Source organism: Megascapheus bottae, chromosome 14, assembly GCF_031878675.1.
Source record: "Megascapheus bottae isolate mThoBot1 chromosome 14, mThoBot2.hap1, whole genome shotgun sequence".
In the NCBI taxonomy this organism is placed as follows: domain Eukaryota; kingdom Metazoa; phylum Chordata; class Mammalia; order Rodentia; family Geomyidae; genus Megascapheus; species Megascapheus bottae.
The window spans coordinates 59,470,457-59,492,252 of record NC_143522.1 but is presented as its reverse complement, the minus strand read 5'-3'; the positions used below and the strand labels follow the sequence as shown (position 1 = coordinate 59,492,252).

General features: G+C 38.0%; 1 protein-coding gene across 4 annotated transcripts in view; it reads left to right on the top strand.

Annotated features, from left to right (window-relative positions):
* The window catches only part of Strn3 (striatin 3), a 101,519-nt gene that overhangs the window by 38,456 nt on the left and 41,267 nt on the right, over positions 1–21,796 (top strand). For all 4 annotated transcript variants that reach the window (XM_090345342.1, XM_090345341.1, XM_090345343.1 and 1 more), the window contains exons 2-7: positions 226–329; positions 1,324–1,397; positions 7,475–7,556; positions 12,405–12,578; positions 17,647–17,776; positions 19,735–19,876. In XM_090345342.1, coding sequence (XP_090201468.1) covers positions 226–329; positions 1,324–1,397; positions 7,475–7,556; positions 12,405–12,578; positions 17,647–17,776; positions 19,735–19,876 — 706 coding nt within the window. The remainder of the gene's footprint in view (positions 1–225; positions 330–1,323; positions 1,398–7,474; positions 7,557–12,404; positions 12,579–17,646; positions 17,777–19,734; positions 19,877–21,796) is intronic.

The window sequence follows — 21,796 nt, the reverse complement described above, 5'->3', positions numbered from 1 at the left end:
CTTCTGTTATCATCAGATCTCCCCTAAATAGGTGAATTATAGGCTTGAGTCACTGGTGCCCAACAATTACCTTCATTTTTAAAGTGGTTGTTATCTAACAGAAATTCTGCCCATTTCTATGAGTTTTAATTCTTGCTGTCATAAGTAACTAGGATTATTTTCTCTTTTTTACTTTCCTATGTATAATTAAGGAAAAATGAAGTAATTCATCTTTCATATTTTTAGGCACGGATAGCATTTTTACAAGGTGAAAGAAAAGGTCAAGAGAATTTGAAGAAGGATTTAGTAAGAAGAATAAAGATGTTAGAATATGCGTTAAAACAAGAAAGGTATGTATGGTTCATTTGCATATAATTATTATCCTCATTTATACAATTGTACAGTTTTTTGAAGTTTTCCTTTTAAAGAGATTGAGACATGGGAAAAGGTGATTAGAATTACTTACATTGAAATAATTGAATACTGTTACCCCTTTCCTCATTTTCTCCCACTCCCTCTCATTCCCCTCCCCCAAGGTTAAGTTCATTTCCAATATAGTGACTAGTGAGTATCACTATTGTATTGGTTTACTCTTTGTGCTACCATTTCTGTGATTCCTCTTCCTTTCCCCAAATCAGATAAACTTATATAAGATAAAGGGTACAGAGATCAAAAGCAGTGACAACAGGGAATAAACCAAAGGAGATAAAAATAATGAAAAAGAAAATAACTGCAGTCCCCCCAAAAAAGTCTCTTGGAGTTCATTTCAGTAATCATCATTTTATATGTTCGAATACACATAGCTACTGAGCTGTTGTGATCCTCTCCTAAGAATATTCTAGACATATTTTAGTTGACAATTTGACTTTTCTTTTTGGAGTATAATTTTATTATTGTTATTATTATTAAGGTGTTTCACCAGAGGGTTATCCTATCATAAGTCACAGAATGAGTAATATATTTTTGCGGGGAGGGGCGCAGTGTCACCTGTTCCTTCACCTTTACCTCAGTTTTCCCCTTCCATTCCTGCCTACAAGTTACATAGGCCATTTTCCCCATGGTGTACACTGAAAGCATTTGAAAGTATTTATTCACTCTTCTTTTTTTCTTCATTTCTTCTTTTGCGTCTCTAAAAGAACAACGACAAAAAAAGCAAACACCACTCATACAAACAGTAACAACAACAAAAACCATGTTTCCATTTGCTGGAGTTCATGTTTTGTTTCATTGCTCCTAGTAAATAAACTTTTAAAGAAGATTCTTGTGTTCTGCTATGTTATTGGACTGATGCTTTCTCTTTAAGAGAGTAATTAGTCTTTTACCAATTTATTATTAAATTTTCAGAGCAAAATATCACAAATTAAAGTATGGCACAGAACTGAACCAAGGTGATTTGAAAATACCAACCTTTGAATCAGGTAACTTGATTTTTCTGTCACTATTGATTTAAGCTCATTTCAGTGTAAAGACCTGTTCTTTATCATTGCTTTGATGGCATTAGATAGATAATTGAACATTATAAACTGTCTTAAACTTTTAGGAAAATAATAACTGCATTAATTCTAAGGTTTTTGGTCCTCCTCGGCATTTAGACTTATATAAAAAAAATGGGTACTTTCTTTGTAATTATTTGAACGAGATGATACTAAAGTAGTTATTTTACTACCTTGTAGGTAATTTTCAGTTATTATATGAGCTTAATGTTATTAACAAAGTCCTTTTTTACCTGGGCTTATCCCATTTTAGTCTTTTTTGGGGGGGGGGGCGGGTGGGTCATGAGGCTTGAACTCGGCCTGGGTGCTGTCCCCGTTCCGAGCTCTTCAGCTCAAGGCTACCACCCTGCCCTACAGCCAAGCCTCACTTCGTATTTTCTAGAAGTTAATTGAAGATAAGAGTCTCAGGTCCTTTTGTTCTCGGACTGGCTTTGAACTTTGATGCTCACATATCAGCCTCCTGTGTAGCTAGGATTACAGGCATGAGCCACTGAGCCCAGCTTAGTCTTAACACATTGGACATTTTACTAGATTTGTAAACTATAGTGGTGGCCACATATGTTAAAAGGGAAGGTTAAAGAAAAAAAAAATTTCCAATTGGCCTTGCTGTTTACTAAGTGGGTAAGTGGGTACTTTTTAGATAGTGTCTGCAAATAGAAAAGATCAGATATGGAAAAGAGCTAACAGTGTAATGTTAATTTTAGGACTCCAGGTGATTTCAGTTTGAGGACTCCAAAAAGAGAATGTTACCAGTAGTTTTTAGATTTTCATTTAAAAATTTTTTGAGCTACCTTTATTGATGGCATTTGCAATACAATATCATACTTAACTATCATTAAATTCTAATAATTCTTTTGCAAAAAAAGGAATTTTGAAGTATGCATTTGAGTTGGTAACATGGGAGTGACCTATTGTGTGCCAGTCCTGAGGCTTGAACTCTGGGCCTGGTCACTGTCCTTGAGCTTCCTCAAGATAGTGCTCCACCACTTGAGCCTGAGCACTTCCAACTTTTTCTGTGTATGTAGTAGTGAGGGATTGAATACAGGGCCTTGTGCATGCTAGGCAAGCATTCTTCCACTAAGCCACACTCCAGGACCCTATAATACATTTTTAACTCATATGATGCTGAATAAGATAATATTGTACCTAAACATTTTCTTTCTTTTATAAGCAGTAATAACTATAAAATCAGTAACATATAGTTTCAATTTTTCTTTTTGTTTTTTTGTTGGTGGTGGGGCTTGAACTCTGGGCCTGGGCGTTGTCCCTGAGCTCTTTAGCTCAAGGTTACCTCCCTACCCCTTGAGCCACAGCCTCACTTCCAGTTTTTTAGTGGCTAACCAGAGATAAGAGTCTCACAGATTTTAGTGCTCTGGCTGGCTTTGAACCAAGATCCTCAGATAGCAGCCTCCTGAATAGTTAGGATTATAAGTGTGAGCCACCACACCCAGCCACTCATAATTTTCTTTAAATGACTTAGAACAGGTTTACCATATTTAAAGCTATACATACTTTTTTGGGGGTGGGGGTTACAGAGGTTTGGAATCTGTTCTGGCAGGTGCTGTACCACTTGAACCATGTCTTTCCTGGACTTTTTTTTCTCTTGTTTTTCAAATATGGTCTCACCTTATGGCCATGTTGACTCGCTTTGATTCTCCAATTCATACTTTGTGAATGCTGGGGTAACAGCTGTGTACCATGTTTTTTTTTGGGGGAGGGGGTGGTTTGAACTCCTCCTGAACGCTGTCCCTGAGCTCTTCAGCTCAAGGCTAGGACCCTACCCTTGAGCTAAGCCCCACTTCCCATTTTCTGGTAGAGATAAGAGTCTTAGGTCCTTTTGTGCCCAGGCTGGCTTTGAACCTTAATCCTCAGCTCAAATTTCTGAGTAGCTAGGATTACAGGTGTAAGCCACCACACCTGGCTGTGTACCAAGCTTTTTTATTCTTTGACACAAGGGGTGGGGGAATGTCATAGAAACTTTTTACCAGGGTTTTACCTCAAAGCAAGATCCTCAGTTACAGGCATGAAGCACCCACCATATACTGCCTATATATACTTTTTTTTTTTTTTGGCTGGACCGTGGGGCTTGGACTCTGGGTCTGGGCACTGTCCGTGGGCTTTCTCAAGGCTAGAGCCCTACCACTTGAGCCACATCACCACTTCCAGCTTTTTCTATGTATGTGATACCTAGGACTCGAACTTGTGTCTTCATGCATGCTAGGCAAGCACTTTACCAGTAGGCAAGACTCCCAGCCTACTTTTTTTAATCAGTCAAATTGAAGCTTATACTGTTTTTGGATAGTAGTTACTAAAGAAACACAAGATGCAGTTGGATATGCAGTTTTTGTTATTCTGTAGCTTTTTATCTATACATAATAAAATCTAAGCTTATAGTAGGAAAATAAAACTTGCTATGGATTTGTTCAGTGTGGTATAATTAATTTAAAAAATCTAATAAGTTTGTGAGTATGTGCTACTAAGGACAGGATTTTGCATAAATACACCACATATACCATATACCATGTGAGGTTGTTTTAAAAATCTCTTCCATTTTGCTTTTAGCAGCAGAACCATTTATCTTTTAGTTACCATATTTCTATATGTAATCAAGAAAAGATGGGAGAGCATGGTAGTTCGTTGGTCATATATGGCCAGTGGTTAGAAAAACTTACTCCATCACTAGAAAGTAATATGTGATCCCATTACAGTAGCAGAAATAGTACACTGGCTTCAGTAAAAAGTTGAATTGATTCAGAAACTTTTCCTATATTCATTTTTTCTAATGTATTTAGAATATTAACAAAACCAGCACAATACATTTTAGAACTTAGAGAGCTGTGGCTGTCATTGTTACATATATTGAACAACTGTAACGTGAAGAAAAGTATCTAATTTTAGTATTAGTGAACTTGGTTATATTCAATAGATATATATTTTCAATAGAGTATTACGTAATTCTTTGGTGGTAGTGGAGGTGAACATAAAACCAGGGCCTTGCCCAGCACAGTGGCTCATCCCTATAATCCTAGCTACTCAGGAGGCTGAGCTCTGAGTATCAGGGTTCAAAGCCAACCCAGGAACAGATGAACCTGAGACTCTTATCTCCAAATAGTCACTAGAAAATGGGAAGTGGGGCTTGACTGAAGGGTAGGACAGTAGTAGCTTTGAGCTGAAGAGCTCAAGGACAGCACCCAGGCCAGAGTTCAAGCCCTATGACCCGACCAAAAAAAAAGAAAAAAGAAAAAAAAAAGGCCAGTGCCTCTTGCATGTGAGTTAAGTGTTTGATTAATACATTCTCCCAACTCAGTGTAATCACTTCAAAGTGATGTTAATCTGTTGCTTACTGGAGAAAGAATAATGGGGATGCATTAAATCACAAAAACAGATTAGAGTGCAGTGCATACTTTGAAAAGAAATGGAGTTGAGTAATGTGTGTATTTTCAGGTAGAAAAAAAAAGACTGAAACTCCAGTTTATAGTTGTTAACTCTTGGTGATAGCATTTTACAGACTTTACAGCGTAGTATTTTCCTCCCCTATAATTTTATCTACTTAGGAAATTGAGATCTAGAGGATCATGGTTTGAGACCAGCCTTGGCAAAAAAAAAAAAAAAAAAAAAAAAAAAATTATAGACTCCTTAATAACCAGTGAAAAATCAGGCCTGGAAAGCATGACTCAAGTGGTAAAACACCAGCCTAACAGAGTGGGAGGTCCCAAGTTCAAACTCTAGTATTTCCAAAACCAAAATAAAGACATGTACTTCTTCAGTGATTATTATTTTAAAATAAATGTCATAAATAGAAAAATAAGCAGGGGACTGTTAGAATGAAATAATTATCTTACAAATCAGAGAATTGCTTGGGGATGAATAAGATATCAACAGTGTTAAGTTTGTGAGAAATAATGTCTGTAGATTATTTTAAATGTCAGTACTAATAGCCATGAAGTGACTGAGGAAAGTATAGGAGCTGAGTAACTGAACCATTCTTTTCGTTGTTGTTGTTAATGCTGGTCAGGCCTTCTATTGGGCTTTACCCCCTGTTTATTCATTCTTCATATTTCTCAGTGTTGTGTGAGGCTTGAACTTCCAAGTTCCTCTCTTCCCCATTTCTCTTCTCTTTGTTTTAATAAAAATTTATGAGAAAACATTACTGTTTAGTGTTAGCGTATTTTTAAATCGTACTCTTGTAATTAAAAAATCTTTTAAAATAATTAAAATTGTTAACTGGAATTGATCTTAGGGCTTTACATGTGCAAACCATGCTGTGAACTTAAAAAATGAAAAAAAAAAAGGCGGGGGGGGGGGGTCGGGTGTATAGTGTAGCGGTAGAGTGCTCGTCTAGCATACACAAAGCCCTGGGTTCGATTCACTGAAACCACATACATATACATATATGAGAATAAAGTAACGACTGTTTATCTATTATAAAACCTTTTTCTGAATTGGGTATGATGGCACATTCCTGTAATGCCAGCAGATTGAAGATTAAGATAGGTGGATTTTAAGTTTGAGGCCATCCTGGGTTATCATCTAAAGGCAGATCATATCAAAAAATGATTTTCTGTGTAACTTTTAAAAATGAAATTAGTAGGCTGGGGTTATGGCTAAAATAGTAGAACACTGAAGTCCTGGGTTTGACCCTAACTAAAAAAAGACAGGGCTGGGAGTTTGGCCTAGTGGTAGAGTGGTTGCCTAGCATGCACGAAGACCCAGGTTCGATCCCTCGGTACCACATACATAGAAAAAAGCCTGAAATTGGTGTTGAGGCTCAAAGTGGTAGAGCTCTGGCCTTGAGAAAGTCCCAGGACAGTGCTCAGGCCCTGAGCTGAAGCCCAGGACTGGCTTTAAAAAAAACAAAAAAGAAACTATCTAGAAAAAGGCTTACATTGCACATTAAGATCTAATAATAGAAACTCAAAGTTATTCAATATTGTTACATTGTCCAGTAGTTAGTTTGAATAGCTTATATGATAAAACTTTTTATTTCAGTTTATTTTTGTGCTGGTCCTTAGGCTTGAAGTCAGGGCTTGGTGCTATCACTGAGCTTTTTTGCTCATAGATAGCAGTCATCACTTGGGTCACACAGCTCCACTTTTGGGATTTTGCTGGTTAATTGGAGATAAGACTCTTTTTCTTACCCAAGCTAGCCTTCAATTTCAGTTTTGTGAGTACCTTAAATTACAGGCATGAGCCATAATGCAGCTTTCTAACTTTAGGACATTTAATATTGCAGAATTCTTGTAGTGAAAATAATGTTTCAAAATCTGGGTTTTTGACTTTTGAATTCTCTATACCAATAAAAGTACATTTGGGTTTTCTCAGTTTTCTTTTTTTTTTTAAACCAGTCCTGGGGCTTCAACTCAGGGCCTGATCGTTGAGCATTCTTAAGGCTAGAGATCTGCCACTTGAGTACCAGCACCACTTCTAGCTTTTTCTATGTATGTGGTACCGAGGAATCGAACCTGAGGCAAGCACTGTACCACTAGGCCAAACTCTCTGCCCCAGGTTTTCTCAGTTTTGAGATGTATAGTTAACTTACCTCAGTGATTTGAATTACTGGAGCAAACAGAAAAATGGGTAACTGACCCATAATAGCTGTTAAGTGAATTTTTTGTTTTTGTTTTTGTTGGTCGTGGGACTTGAACTTTGGGCCTGGGTGCTCTCCCTGAGCTCAATGCTACCACCCTACCCCTTGGCCTGGATGTTGTCCCTGAACTCTTCAGTTCAAGGCTACTGCCCTACCCTTGAGCCACAGCACTACTTCCAGTTTTCTGGTGATTAATTGGAGATAAGAGTCTCACAGACTTTAGTGCCAGGGCTGGCTTTGAGCCCTGATCCTTAGATCTCAGATTCCTGAGTAGCTAGGATTACAGGTGTGAGCTATCATGCCTGGATTAAGTGAATTTTTTTATCCTCTAAAAATATATATTTAGAATTGATCCCCAAGAAACCTTGGCAATATTTTCAAGAGTTGAAATGTATGTAAAACTTTTCATTTTTAGAAGAAACCAAAGATACAGAGGCTCCCACGGCACCTCAGAATAGCCAGTTAACATGGAAGCAAGGCAGACAACTGTTAAGACAGTGAGTAATGGTTTATTTCAGTGTTCTTTAATAATTATTATAACTGCTTATATTGAGCCAACTTACAAGTAAAACTCATTTAATTAGAGTGGGGCTTTCATATTGCTTTTCTGCTTTGAAGATGCTTGGACCTTTTTTAAAGTTTATTTTCTGTGAGCTTCAGGGTGTGTTAAAAACATTTTATTGTGAGATAGAGTGTTTGAATGACTGTATGCCTTGAAGGCTAGAACAAAACAGTAAGTTCATTTTTCAAGCCCTATCTGTGTTACTAAAAATTTAACATATTTGATTTCTCTTGTTAGAATGTAACTTACTTAGAGAATAAATTTAGCTGGATATCAGAAATTTTTCAGAGGTGTCTTTCCAAATCTTTTTGATGAACCTTTAATATTATATGAATTAATTGCTGTATTGGAAGTATTTTGTCAGATCCTGTTTATTGTCTTTTTTTTCTCATTTTTGATATAGTACTTGTGGTACCTACTAAAATATCCTGCGCAATATGTATAAGTACTCAGCCATCTCAACTCCAAACATCTTCACTTGTACTAACCGTATTACTTCTGGAGCATTCTATAATCTGAACTGTCATAATCTTTAGGTCCTTGATCTTTTTTTCTTTTTATCTCCTCTGTCCATAGTTGCTTTACTCCTTTTTCCTCAGCTCCAGCTTAGATCTCATGGCTTATCATTCTTTTCTGCCATCATTTGCCTTTTCCTACTGCCCACTGGTCACTCCTTTGCCCCCAGTCATTTATACTTTTATAAAAAAAATTCCAGCCCTAGTTTAGTCTTACAATCCCTCCCTCCCTCCCTCCCTCCCTCCCTCCCTCCCTCCCTCCCTCCCTCCCTCCCCTCCAGGGCTTCATGCTTGCTAGGCAAGTATGCCACTAAGCCACATAGCCAGCCCCTTTACTTCTATTTCTAATTAATTTCTAGTGTTCTGTTTTTAACTTTAAAAAGTCACAGAATATCATGATTGGTATTGTCATGGTTTTCTGTTTATACATTGCAGAGAGTCTTTTCCCATTATCCTGGTACTTCCCATTCCTGTTCTTTTCCCATTATCCTGGTACTTCCCATTCCTGTTGTCCTCAGTGGACATGCTGAAGTTGCATGGTGAGCCCATTCTCCCTCACTTTCAGTAGAGCACTTGAGGTTCTCCTTCACTGAAAATAGGACTTCATTTTTCTGCAAATGTATTTAAATTTTTATTCTATCAGTTCATATATGTTATTAGAAAAAAAGTAAACAAAACAACTGGGGGTGGGGGGAAATTCTGGTCAACTTAGTGTCAGGAAAACAGGTAGCTCAGAGGACCTTTTAGAGACTGAAAGTATCCAGGGTATAATCTTGTTCTGTGGCTTCTGCTCACCTTTTTTTTTTTAAGCTTTTTTTTTTTTTGGTAGGAAAACAACCTACCAAAAATCAATTTCTTAGGAAGATTCAGATTGGTCTGAGTTGACCAAATAACTGCTTATGAATGATTGTCTGGGGTATAGAGGACCATGACAGCTTACTAAAACCAAAGGTCAGAGATTAATGAGGAGTTTTCTCCCTAAAGAGGAACGCATTGAAGATTGGAGACAGCTGCATTATAATCATCTGTACAGTATTTCATACATATTTTAATCTCATTACTTGGATATATGCTTTCTTTGTTTCCTTATCTTTCTCTTTACTTTTGACTTTATAGCCTTTTTTTTTTTGCCAGTACTGGGCTTGAGCTCAGGGCCTGAGCATTGCCCTTGAACTTTCTCAAGACCAGAGCTCTACCACTTGAGCCTCAGCACCTCTTCCAGCTTTTTTCTATATATGTGGTACCAAGGAATCAAACCTGGGTCTTCGTATATGCTAGGCAAGCACTTTACCACTAGGCCAAACTACCCCCCCCCCCCCCGACTGGCTTTGAACTAGGATCCTCAGATCTCAACCTCCTGGCTAGTTCCTAAGAGTACTTTCCTTCTGTGGTCCTTTATGTTTTCCTTTTGCTTTTTTTTTTTTTTTAAGTTTTTATTATTGTTATGGATGTTTTTTCTTTTTTTTTTTTTCCCCTCTGATGCTGGGCTGGAATTCAGGGTCTCCCACTCTGATTCAGCTTTTCAATCACAGCTGGTGTGCTCTTGAATAATCCCTCTAATCCAGGAGCAGCAAAGCTGTACTGGTATTAGAGATTGAATTCAGGGCCCTGTGCTCTTGCTTAGCTTTTTTATTCAAGGTTGACTTGAGCATCACCTGTACTTCCAATAGCTGTTTTAAATCTGTTTTTTATTTCATATTCCCCAGGAACTGCTCTTTTTTTTTTTTTTTTTTTTGCCAGTCCTGAGCTTAAGCTCAGGGCCTGAGCACTGTCCTTGGACTTTGGACTTTCTCAAGGCTAGAGCTCTACCACTTGAGCCTCAGCACCACTTCTGGCTTTTTTCTATGTATGTGGTACCGAGGAATCGAACCCGGGTCTTCATGCATGCTAGGCAAGCACTCTAACCACTAGGCCAAACTCCCGGCCCCATGCTCTTACAGCATCTTGTAGATACTCCCCCCTTTCTCCTCCCCCCCCCCCCCCCCAGTTCTGGGCTTGAGCTCAGGGCTTGAGCACTGACCTTGGGCTTTCTCAAGGCTAGACCTCTACCACTTGAGCCAAGTACCACTTAACCCCTTAAACTATTTTAGTGGAGGTATGGGGGCTTGACCTCAGGGATTTGTATTTGCCTGCCAAGCGCTATTAAGGGCTGTTATTTCCTTTTTCCTAATTTTTTAAGTACTTGGATTTCCTTTGACTTTCTTTTCTTTTCCTTATATGTTGCACTTGCATTGTATTTGCATTGCTGTCTCTTAGGATTGTTATGTGGATGTCCACATTTAAAAATCCATGGCTTCAAAGAAAGTACTATTGGTTACTTTTGCATAGATGTGGCCAAAATCCATGTTAGAAAGCAAATAAAAGGGGGAAAGATTTATTTTAGCTCAGGGATTTGGAATATTCAGTCCATGATCACTTGGACCCAGGTTTCTGGAGACACCATAGCACTGGGAGGGTGTGGATGAGGGATCTTCACATCAGGCCTCAGCCAGGAAGTAGACAGACTGTAAGAGGTCCAAGATAAGATACCCTCAAGAGCCAGCCAGCCATTTTCTCAATCTAGATCTCACCTCCTGAAATTTCCTGAACCTTCACTATTAATAGCATTACCATTTGGGAACCATAAGCTCCCAAGACATAAGCCATTTGGGGGACAAATTCAAACTATCTGCATTTTCAAAGTATGATAACCATCAAAGACTGATGACCAAGTCTACATCCAGTACACTTTCTTCTGAATTTTATGTGTAGACCTTTTTGTTTGTTTTTAGTTACAGATGTGTTTCCACATCTGCAGCCCCTTATCTTGGTTATTTTTGAGGTCGGGTCTCACTTTATACCTACCTCATGAGCCATGGCTGTGATTCTTCTTTCTCTTGTTGTCACAGATGAAAGGACTAGGCCTCAGCATTCCAGCCACTGCGATAATAGGCATGTGCCACCGTACCTAAGCATTGGTTGAGATGTACTCTTGTGACCTTTTGTGTGTGTGTGTGTGTGTGTGTGTGTGTATGTGTATGTGTATGTGTATGTGTGTGTGTGTGTGTGTGTGTGTGCATGTGTGTGCGTGTGTGCGTGCCTATGCTGGTTTTTATGTTCGCCAATCTCCTTAAGGACTCACATATTCTTCTGAGTTTTTGTTTGTTTTCCTACTAAAAAAAAAAAAAGATGAGCAGAAGCCACAGAGTAAGATTGTACCCTGTATATTTTCAGTCTCTAAAAGGTCCTCTGAGCTACCTGTTTTCCTGACACTAAGTTGACCAGAATTTCTCCCTCAGTTGTTACCCAATTGGCTTCCAACTAAAAAAAAAAAGTTTTGTTTACTTTTTTTACTTGTAACATATATGAACTGATAGAATAAAAATTTAAATTCATTTGCAAAAAAAAGTGAAAGCCCTATTTTTAGTGAAGGAGAGAGAACCTTAAGTGCTCTACTGAAAGTGAGGGAGAATGGGCTCACCATGCAATTTTAACATGTCCACTGAGGACAATAGGAATGAGAATGATGGGAAAAGGCTTTAACTGCTACATTCATTTTTGCATCAAGTCAAAAATGTTTTATGCTTGGCTTTTTTCATGTTTTCTCCATTTTCATGCTTTGTAAGTATCCTAAATAGACTCTCTGTTTTTCACTTTCACCTAAGATTTTTTTTTGTTAGTAGTTTTTAAGGTTTCTCTTTCCACCCTTCATCAGCCTCTTAAATACTTTGAATATACAAAGTCATTCATACTTACTATATGTCATTATTTGTCCTCTTTTTTTTTTTTCTTAGTTGTATCTGGATCCTAGATAACCCTGATTTACATAAGCAGGAAGTTTGAAAACCACAGACTTAGAGAAATGTTTTGAAATCTGAGATCCTAGAAGGAGAATTTGCTCATCTAGCAATCTCTGGTTAAGAACTTAGCATATTGCTGTTCTAAGCTTCATTTCTGTTTATTTTCAACTACTGTTTAGCGTAAAAAGTGTATGTGTGTATGTGTACATACATACTCTGAGAAGCTTTTTAAGGTCTTAGGGATTTACGTTTTGAGATAGCTGGCCTTTAGTCAGTGTTAATCATCCTATATGTTTCCTAATTTAAGTTGTAGTTTGTAATTGGTATTCTTAGTATGGAGGCTAGTCTGTAGAGAAGAAAGATACTGAGAAAAGAAAGTATGTAATTTGTAGGATTATATATTTTTTTTCTGAAAATCTGATGGTATAATTTCATGACTCGGTGTGTTAACAGTATGTAGAGTTTAATATCTTTACATTTTTTGTATAGGTATCTTCAGGAAGTAGGTTACACAGATACAATATTAGATGTCCGGTCTCAACGGGTAAGGTCATTACTTGGACTGTCTAACTCAGAACCAAATGGATCAGTAGAAACAAAGAATTTAGAACAAATTCTGAATGGTGGTGAATCCCCTAAGCAAAAAGGACAAGAAATCAAAAGGTATGATTTGTATTTATACCTAAGTGTGTTTAAATAAGTAGTGGACATTATATAAATTACTGCAGCTACTATTGCTACTATTCCCTATTCCCCCTCTCCCCATTCTCTTTCGTTTCTTTTTTTTTGGTGCCATTACTGGAGCTCAGACTCAAACTTGGGTTCTATCCCTTAGCTTTTTCACTCAAAACTGGCACTCAGTTGAGCTGCAACTTGTAATAAGTTTTATATCACAGTGCTTGTGCTCAGAATGCTACCATATGTGCTTTATTTAATGATTAAATGAATCAACCAATGAACAAACAAAACAAACAACTAGCTGGGTGCCAGTGGTTCTTAGTTTGTAATCTTAGCTACTCAGGAAGCTGATATTGGGGTGCTGAAGCTCATGCCTGTAATTCTAGCTACTCAGGTGGCTGAGATCTGAGGATCATGGTTCAAAGCCAGGCCAGACACTAAAAACCTTGAGACTCTTATCTCCAATTAACCACCAGAAAACTGTGAGTGGCACTGTGGCTCAGAGTGGTAGAGTGTCACTAGCCTTGTGCTGAAGAGCTCAGAAACAGTGTCCAGGCCCAGAATTCAAGCCCTACAACCAACCAAAAAAACAAAAACAAATGAACAAAAAAGAAAGAAAGAAAGAAGCTGCTAACTGGAGAATGGGATTTATGGTTGGCTTAGGCCAAAAGGTTTGCTAGACTCCCATCTTCAAAACAGCCAGCAGAAAAGCGTGGCTCACGTGGTAGAAGTGTCAGTAAGAAAAGCAAGCAAACAAACAAGCAAAATTTGGGAGTAATTGCAGGACAGTTCCCTTATATTTTGTAATGAAGAAAAACTGTGCTGCTTCTTAGTAATGTTCTAATTTATTCTGGTTGACTACCACTGTACTGCTAGGAACCATAGCACCACTTCTAGATACTAGTCTCATTCATTTTTCTGTCCCTGCTGGACTCATACAGTGATCCTCCAGTCTCAGTCTCCTGAGTAACAAGAGATTATAGGTAACATTGGTGTCCAACTAAGATCAATTTAATTTGGTCCCCAAGATTTAATGCTTCAGTTTTTCACAGTAACCAAAAAGAAATATGTCAGTAACCAACATTTCCCCATCCCCCCCAAATCAGATCAGAAACAACTATGTTTAAAGTTTTTCAGCTCATGTTATTTTGTGGGCAAGAATTAGTTGGAATATATCTCTGGTCCCTTTAAAAAACAAAACAGATCATTAGAATAGGTCTCATTCCAGAACTTGCCCTGGCACTGCTTTCTTTTTGTTAAAGGGGAAAAAAAGGGTTAAATTTTGTATTCCAAAGTCATGTTTTATAATTGAGTTGCTAGGATTTCCAAATTCTTCATGCCTGTTTGGTAAGTTTTTTCCTGGTGTGTATTATCACAAACAAGTGTAGAATACCAAACCAGTTCTATTGATAACAGAGCAGCTGTTTGGTCTTCTAGAATACTTCTGGTAACAGTGTAGAAACAAAATGTTAATTTGAGCCTCAATCTAGATGGTTCCAAGGAAGAAACCAAAGTATTTCTTTAAAATAGTTCAAGATAAGATTTCATAGTGGGGGCGAATATCCATTGAGTTTGGGGACAAAAATGAAAAAAGAAACAAAAGCATATTTAGTATTTTAAAGACCTGGGTTATCTGTGAGGTTTTAATTGCTCAAGGCTTTTGCTCTACCAGTTGAACCACAGCTCCACTTCTAACTTTTTTGGAAATTTATTAGGGATGAGTCTCATGGATTTTCCTGTCCATGATATGATAGGCTGTGAGCTGAGTTCTTGAGATCTCAGCCTTCTGAGTATTTATGATTACAGGTGTGAGCATATAGCATCCAGCTACAGCGGAACTTTAAACAAAAATCTACTGACTGTGATGATGACCATGAAATTATTATGTCGTAACTTTTGTAGAAGCCTAAAGTGACCTGATAATACTCTTGTTCCTTCTTTATTGTCTGACTTCATATTCACTCTAGCCTTGTAGCTCTTCACCTTTCTTCATACTACTTCCTGAGCTTTGTTGTTGTTGTTTGCAGCTTGACATAATTTTTATTTAACAAATACTTCTTTTTCTCCTTTTCCTGTCCTGGGGACTGAACACAGTGCCTGAGCACTGTGCCACAGCACCACTTCTGACTTTTTTTGTATGTGTTATACCGAGGAATTGAACTCAGGTTTTCGTGCATGCTAGGCAAGCACTCTACCATTAGGCTAGACTCCCGGCTCTCCTGAACTATATTCTAAACTACATTCCTTAATTTTAGTCATTCTCTTGAGTTTATAATAGTACCTTGTGTGTGTGTGTGTGTTTACATACACATATATATGTGGAAGGCATTTCTGTACAGATTGATCATGCTTGTAACATCTTGCGAACTTAATCCTGATTGCCTTATCTCTCTAGGAATGTTTATATAACGAACAATCCTAGAAGGTTACTGACAGTTGTTCATATCATAGAAGCTGTGATTTAGACAAAGTTCGTTGGTAGCATCTATCTGATTCCTCCCTCATGCTAATGTTGTAGTGAAAGGTTTTGTGTAATTTAGTCTTCTGACTTCTAGAATTCTGAAGCAGTAAGCTAGATTGTTAGCATTTATTATTATGGAGGTTTAATTATGTGACTTAAAATATTTTTTCCCCATCAATGTACTTTATATTGTCTCTTGATTGTTGTACTATTTTCACTCACAGAGCTTTGGGCTTAGCAATTCTTTTCTAGGTTGTGTTTTTGTTGACTTTTTTGAGTGGGGGAAGTCCTGGCGGGGTGCTGTCCTTGAGATTTCTCAAAACAAATGCTCTATCACTTGAGCAGCACCACCACTTTGGCTTTTTCTCTGTGTGTGATATGGAGGAATGGAATCCAGGATTTTGTGCATGCTAGACAAGCATTCTACCGCTAGGGTATACTCCTGGCCCTCTTAATCACTAGTATTGTAAATAACAGATTGAAAAATGTATTTTGTTATTGTGGTATACCTTTGTCATCAGTAGTTTGTGTTTGTACAGATAATACTTTTCTGCATTAATTGTTCCCTTTCTTAAGACTGCTGGCTTGATTATTATATAGTAGACCTATTGAAACCTGTGCTGAATAAAAATAGCCAAATTTAGCCAAGTGAGAGGTGGCTCACGCCTGTAATCCTAACTACTCAAGAGACTGAGATCTGAGGATCTCCATTCCAAGCCAGGTGGGGGCACTAAATCCATGAGATTCTTTTCTCCAATTAACCAACAGAAAAGCAGAAGTGGCTCTGTGACTTGAGGAGTAGGCGTACCCTTGAGATGAAGAGCTCGGACCCAGAGTTCAAGTCTTAGGAGGGACAAAAAGCCAGAATTGTTTTGTGTCCCTAATTTGTACTTAATGGAAAAACTAGCTGTGGGAAAAGAAACGCTATATTTAGATTATTTTTATTTTTTATTATGCTTATTCATGTTTATGTGTCTGTTAGATTATTAGGCTCAGCATTCACAGTTTATGAATAAAGAAATTGAGGATAGTAGGTTTAAATGACAAGATCAAATTCAAGTTATTAATGGTAGAGCAGAGATTTTGTTGTGAGGCTCTGGTTTCTTCATACTTTCATTGTTTGACATTTAAGTAATTATGTGAGAACTTTTCTTTCTTTTGTTCCATTGAGGAACTCAGATTAGTTATGGTAAGATTATTTGTGGAATATATTACATAAATTTATTGCTATAACCAATAAAATTTTAAAACCGCTTGAATTTTTTTTGAGGGGGAGGCTTGAATTCAGAGCATTTTGAGCACTGTTCTTGGGCTTTATTCAGCCTAGAGCTCTACCACTTGAGCCACAGCACCACTTCTGGCTTTATAAGAAAATCTGGGGAAAAAAATAAATCTGGCCAGGTATGGTGACTCATACCTGTAATCCTAAGGCTAAGATCTGAGGATTGCAGTTCAAAGCCAGCCCAGGCACTGAAGAAGTAAAGACTGTGAGACTCCTATCTCTAATTAACCACTAGAAAACTGGGCTCAAGGGGGTAGGGTGGTAGCCTTCAGCTGAAGAGCTCAGGGACAAGCCCAAGCCCAGAGTTCAAGCCCCATGATTGACAAAAAAATATATAAAAGTAAAATAAATCTGAAAGAGATTGGGGTGTTCTACGTTATACATGCTCTTTAAGTCTAAGCAGCTGATAAACCGTGGTCTCTTGGTGTTGACTGTTTTAGTCTTAACATTTAGACATCTCAGCTATAAGAGTATTCTTAAAGGAATTGCTGAGTTTGTTGTTTGCTTTTAGTTATATTTATTTATTTAGCCAGTCCTGGGCTTGGACTCAGGGCACTGTCCTTGGGTTCTTTTTCTCAAGGCTAGAGCTCTACCACTTGAGCCTCAGCACCACTTCTGGCTTTTTTCTAAATGTATGTGGTATCAAGGAATTGGACCTGGGCCTTTGTGAATGCTAGGCAAGCACTCTACCACTAGGTCAAACTCCTGGCCCCTAAGTTTTTATTTTATCATAGTAAACTTTTTGGACAGTGGTACTAAAACATTTTGAATAATAAATTTTGGGAAAACTCATTCAATAAAGAGCAGTACTTTAATTATAGAATATAAATCTTTGAAAGTATTCTTTTCTTGGGTCAGATTGTTAGGCAGTCCGTTAAAAGTTTGGTTTTCTTTTGAATCTATGTACCTATTTTCAAGTAGTTTTAAAATAGGAACCAGAAGGGGTTGGGAGTTTGGCCTAGTGCTAGAGTGCTTGCCTAGCATGCACGAAGACCTGGGTTCGATTTCTTGGTACTACATACATATGTGGAGAAAAAAGCCAGAAAAGGTGCTGTGGCTCAAGTGGTAGAGCTCTAGCCTTGAGAATGCCTCAGGACAGTGCTTGGCCCTGAGTTAAAGGCCCAGGACTGGCCAAAAAAAAAAAAAAGGAACCAGAAGATTGGGTTGTAGTGAACTCAGTGGTAGAGTGCCTGCCTTGCACTTGAGGCCCTGAATTTGATCTGTTAACACACGTAAAGAAAGAGTTAAAATAGCAAGGGAGATTCACTTATTGGAGTGGTGGTGATCATTTTTTCTGTCTCTTTCTGCAGACCCTCTGGTGATGTTCTTGAGACATTCAATTTCTTAGAAAATGCTGATGACAGTGATGAAGAAGAGGAAAATGACATGATTGAAGGCATCCCAGAAGGAAAAGATAAACATCGAATGAATAAACACAAAGTAAGAAAGAGATTTTTTTTTTACATTTTTTAATAGTCATTTTTATTTAACAGGTATCTTGGTGTAGAAGAAGAAATTATTTTTCTTTTTTCTTTTCGGTTGGTCGTGGGACTTAAACTCTGGGCCTTGTCCCAGAGCTCTTCAGCTCAAAGCCCTTCAGCCACAGCACCACTTCCGGTTTTTTAGTGGCTAATTGGAGATAAGAGTCTTAGGGTCTTTAGTGCTCTGGCTGACTTTCAACTGGGACCCTCAGATCTCAGCCTCCCGAGTAGGTAGGATTACAGGCAAGAGCCACTGCACCCAGCTGAAATGATTTGTTTTTATGGGACTGAACCAGTGGTTTTAAAAGTTTCTAAAGTATTGGCATATCCTTTCTACTGCCACAATTGAAAATTACTGCTGAAGTCTTTCTATTTATGTAGAGTACACAAGGTGATAAGTTAGCTGACCCTGTAATGGGGATACCTCAACCCTGTAAAGGGCCTAATCTGTGTACTATAAATAAATCTCATTATTTTGTAAAGATTACTAAAAATTAATTTTCTTATAACTTAGTAATCTGTTTTAGTTGTGATTAGAGTTTTAGTTGTGATTAGAGTTATCTGTATAAGATCAAAGTAGAGTATACCATCCATTTCATTTGTGAGTTATCAAGTGTTTAATACTTAAGTTGTGTTAAAACAGAGTAAATGTAGTTGTGGTGCTTTGGGATTTTATGACAATGTTCCTCAAAAGATCCCAGTTTGCAAAACACAAATATGCGTTCAATGTAACTGTTGTGAATTGAGGTTTTGATTCTTTCATACTTTTTTTCTTACCTGTCTTGGGACTTGAACTGAGCCTGTTCAGAGCCTGAGCACTGTGCTTGGGCTTTTTGCAAGGCTAGTGCTGTACCACTTGAGGCATACCACCACTTCTGGCTTTTTCTTTGTATGTGGTATTGAGGAATCAAACTCAGGGCCTCATGCATGCTAGGCAAGCACTCTACCACTAAGCCATGCTCCTGGCTCCCGTATGTTTTTATAGGAAAGACTTATTAAAAATGTTCATATGTATGAATTTAATATATGGTATTCCCTTGACTAATGGACCAAGTGGAAGTTCTGAGAATTAGATGTTAATTTAACATAACCTTTCAGAATGTGAGTGACTGATTCCTTAATAGTGTCTAACTGTAAATCTACTATAATTAAAGAAGTGAACACTTTATTTTATTATTATTATTTTTTTTTTTTTGCCAGTCCTGGGCCTTGAGCTCAGGGCCTGAGCACTGTCCTTGGGCTTTCTCAAGGCTAGAACTCTGCCACTTGAGCCATAGCGCCACTTCTGTCTTTTTTTCTATGTATGTGGTACCGAGGAATCAAACCCAGGTCTTTGTGCATGCTAACCAAGCACTCTACCACTAGGCCAAACTCCCAGCCCTATTTGTTTTGATGGTACTGAGATTTGAACTGAGAGCCCTTTAACCTTTGCCTTTTGTTTTGGCTTGTTATAGATAGAATCCTAGCTGCTGCTTTTTTTTTCTCCCCTGGGGCTAGTCTTAGATTTGTTTTCCTACCTATGCCTTCCAGTGTATAGCTATATAATAGCTAGCATTAACAGGTGTGCACCATCCCATTGGCTTATATGTTGAGATGGTGGGTAACTTTTTGCATGGGATGGCCTCAAAATTCATCTTCTGATTTTTACCTCCTGAGTAGCTGGAATTAGAGGCCTGAGCCAGCATACATGCTTGACCTAAAGTAGTTTACTCTTGATTCAGCATTTTAGTACCATGTTGCTTAGATCACATTATGGACTCAGTGTGCTATACTGTTGAACCTTTTTCCATTTGAATTACAAAATAAATCTAAAGTTTTTGATTCAATAATTTAAAAATGAATTTTTGCTTTCTAAATGATAACATTGAAGGAGCCTTTTAAAACAGAAACAAATTTTAATTTATGTTCTATTGACAGATAGGTAATGAGGGTTTAGCAGCTGACCTAACTGATGATCCTGATACTGAGGAAGCATTGAAGGAATTTGATTTTTTAGTGACTGCTGAAGATGGTGAAGGAGCAGGAGAAGCACGGAGTTCAGGAGATGGCACAGAATGGGGTAAGGTGATTTAAACGAAATTGGGGGGCTGGGAGTTTGGCCTAGTGGTAAAGTGCTTACCTAGTATGCACGAAGACCCAGATTTGATTCCTCAGTACCACATATGTATTAAAAGCTGGAAGTGGTACTGTGGCTCAAATGGTAGAGCTCTTGCCTTGAGAAAGCACAAGGACAGTGTTCAGGCCCTAAGTTCAAGCCTCAGGACTGCCCCCCCCCCAAAAAAAAAATAAAAACAGAAAAGAAATTGGGGGTGAGAGGAAATCTAACTTTTCAAGATGGATTGTTATACTAAACATTGTATATGAATGTATGTATTTGAATGTACCATGGTAGGTAAAATAGGAGCAAGGAAAGGGGGATGGAATAAATTTCATTTAGATTTGGTAAATAAATTTTGGTCAATATATCGCCTTTGATTTTTGAAATTCATCTATATATAAAGTTGAACTAATGAGTCAATTTAGAAGTTATTTCTTTCCCCTTAGCACTTTTCTTCTAGCTCAATTTTAAACGTATGTGTTTGATTTAGCAATCTAGGTTTCAAGGGACTTTAACACTTAGTAAACACATAAGGCATTATCTTATTTATTGCTACTAATACTGACAACTCCATAGTAAGCAGAATTTAATGAGGCTATTAAATGTTATTTATTTATTTTTTTTTTTATATATTTTTGCGTGTAGGGGGTCCTGGGGCTTGAACTAGGCCTAGACACTGTCCCTGAGCTCTTTAGCTCAAGGCTACTTCTCTACCCTAGGGCCTGGGTGTTGTTCCTCAACTCTTCAGCTCAAGGCTACCACCCTACCCTTGAGCCAAGCCCCACTTCCCAGTTTTCTAGAGATAAGAGTCTCAGGTCCTTTGGTGCCCAGGCTGGCTTTGAATCATGATCCTCAGATCTCAGCCTCTTCAGGCGTGAGCCACCACGCCACGCTTGTTAAATGTTGTTGTACACAGTATTCATATAGAAATGGTAGGGACTATGTTTTCAAAGTAGTACATATACATAGTCCAGAGACATCAACCAGAGCTTCATGAAAGAGACAAAACTGCTATTTATACTGAATGTAAATCCCCAATAGAAGCCAGGCATTGGTGGTTTATTCTGCACATTTGTAGTTTATGGCTAACCTGGGCAGAAAAATCTAGGCTTCATCCCCGATTAATGAGCAGTTTGCAAGTAGAGGTGTGGTATAAGTGAAAAGGCATGAGCTGTTAGCAAGAAAGCCTAACAAGAGCCTGTGGCCCAGAGTTCCAAATCTACAGACACCAAAAAAGAAAGAAAAACAAATACAAAATACAATAAAAGCATAAAACTATTACAGAGTAATAATTGATGTCTAGTCTGTTTTTCCTGATGTTTAGTCAATCATTGTTTAATATTAGCATTTTAAATAATTGGATGGTAGAACTCAGTGTATTTACAGAGCTTTTTTGGAGAAGGCTTAGTACATAAAAATTTAAATTGTGTATGTGTTATGTATAAGTATATGTATAAGTTCTGGGGCTTGGAAGTCATCTTCAGTGCTGACCTTGAGCTTTTGTGCTACTGTTATTGCATTTCTTCTTTTGAACCACAGCAGCACTTTTTGGCTTGTTGGTGCTTAATTGGCAATAAGAATTTCATAGACTTCCCTGCCTGATTGGCTTCAAACTTAGAGGCTGAGAGGTTCAAAAGCCAACCCAGGCACTAAAGTCTGTGGGATTTTTATTTCCAGTTAACCACTTAGAACGCCAGAAGTGGCTCAAGGGGTAGGGTGGTAGCCTTGAGCTGAAGAGCTCAGGGACAGCACCCAGACCCCAGAATTCAAGCCCCATGACCGGGTGGTGGTGGGGAGGGGGAGATGTATATATTTACATAAATTGATTTGATAGTTTATTGGGGATCTATTTAGCTAAATCCAGTATATCCATTCTTATTA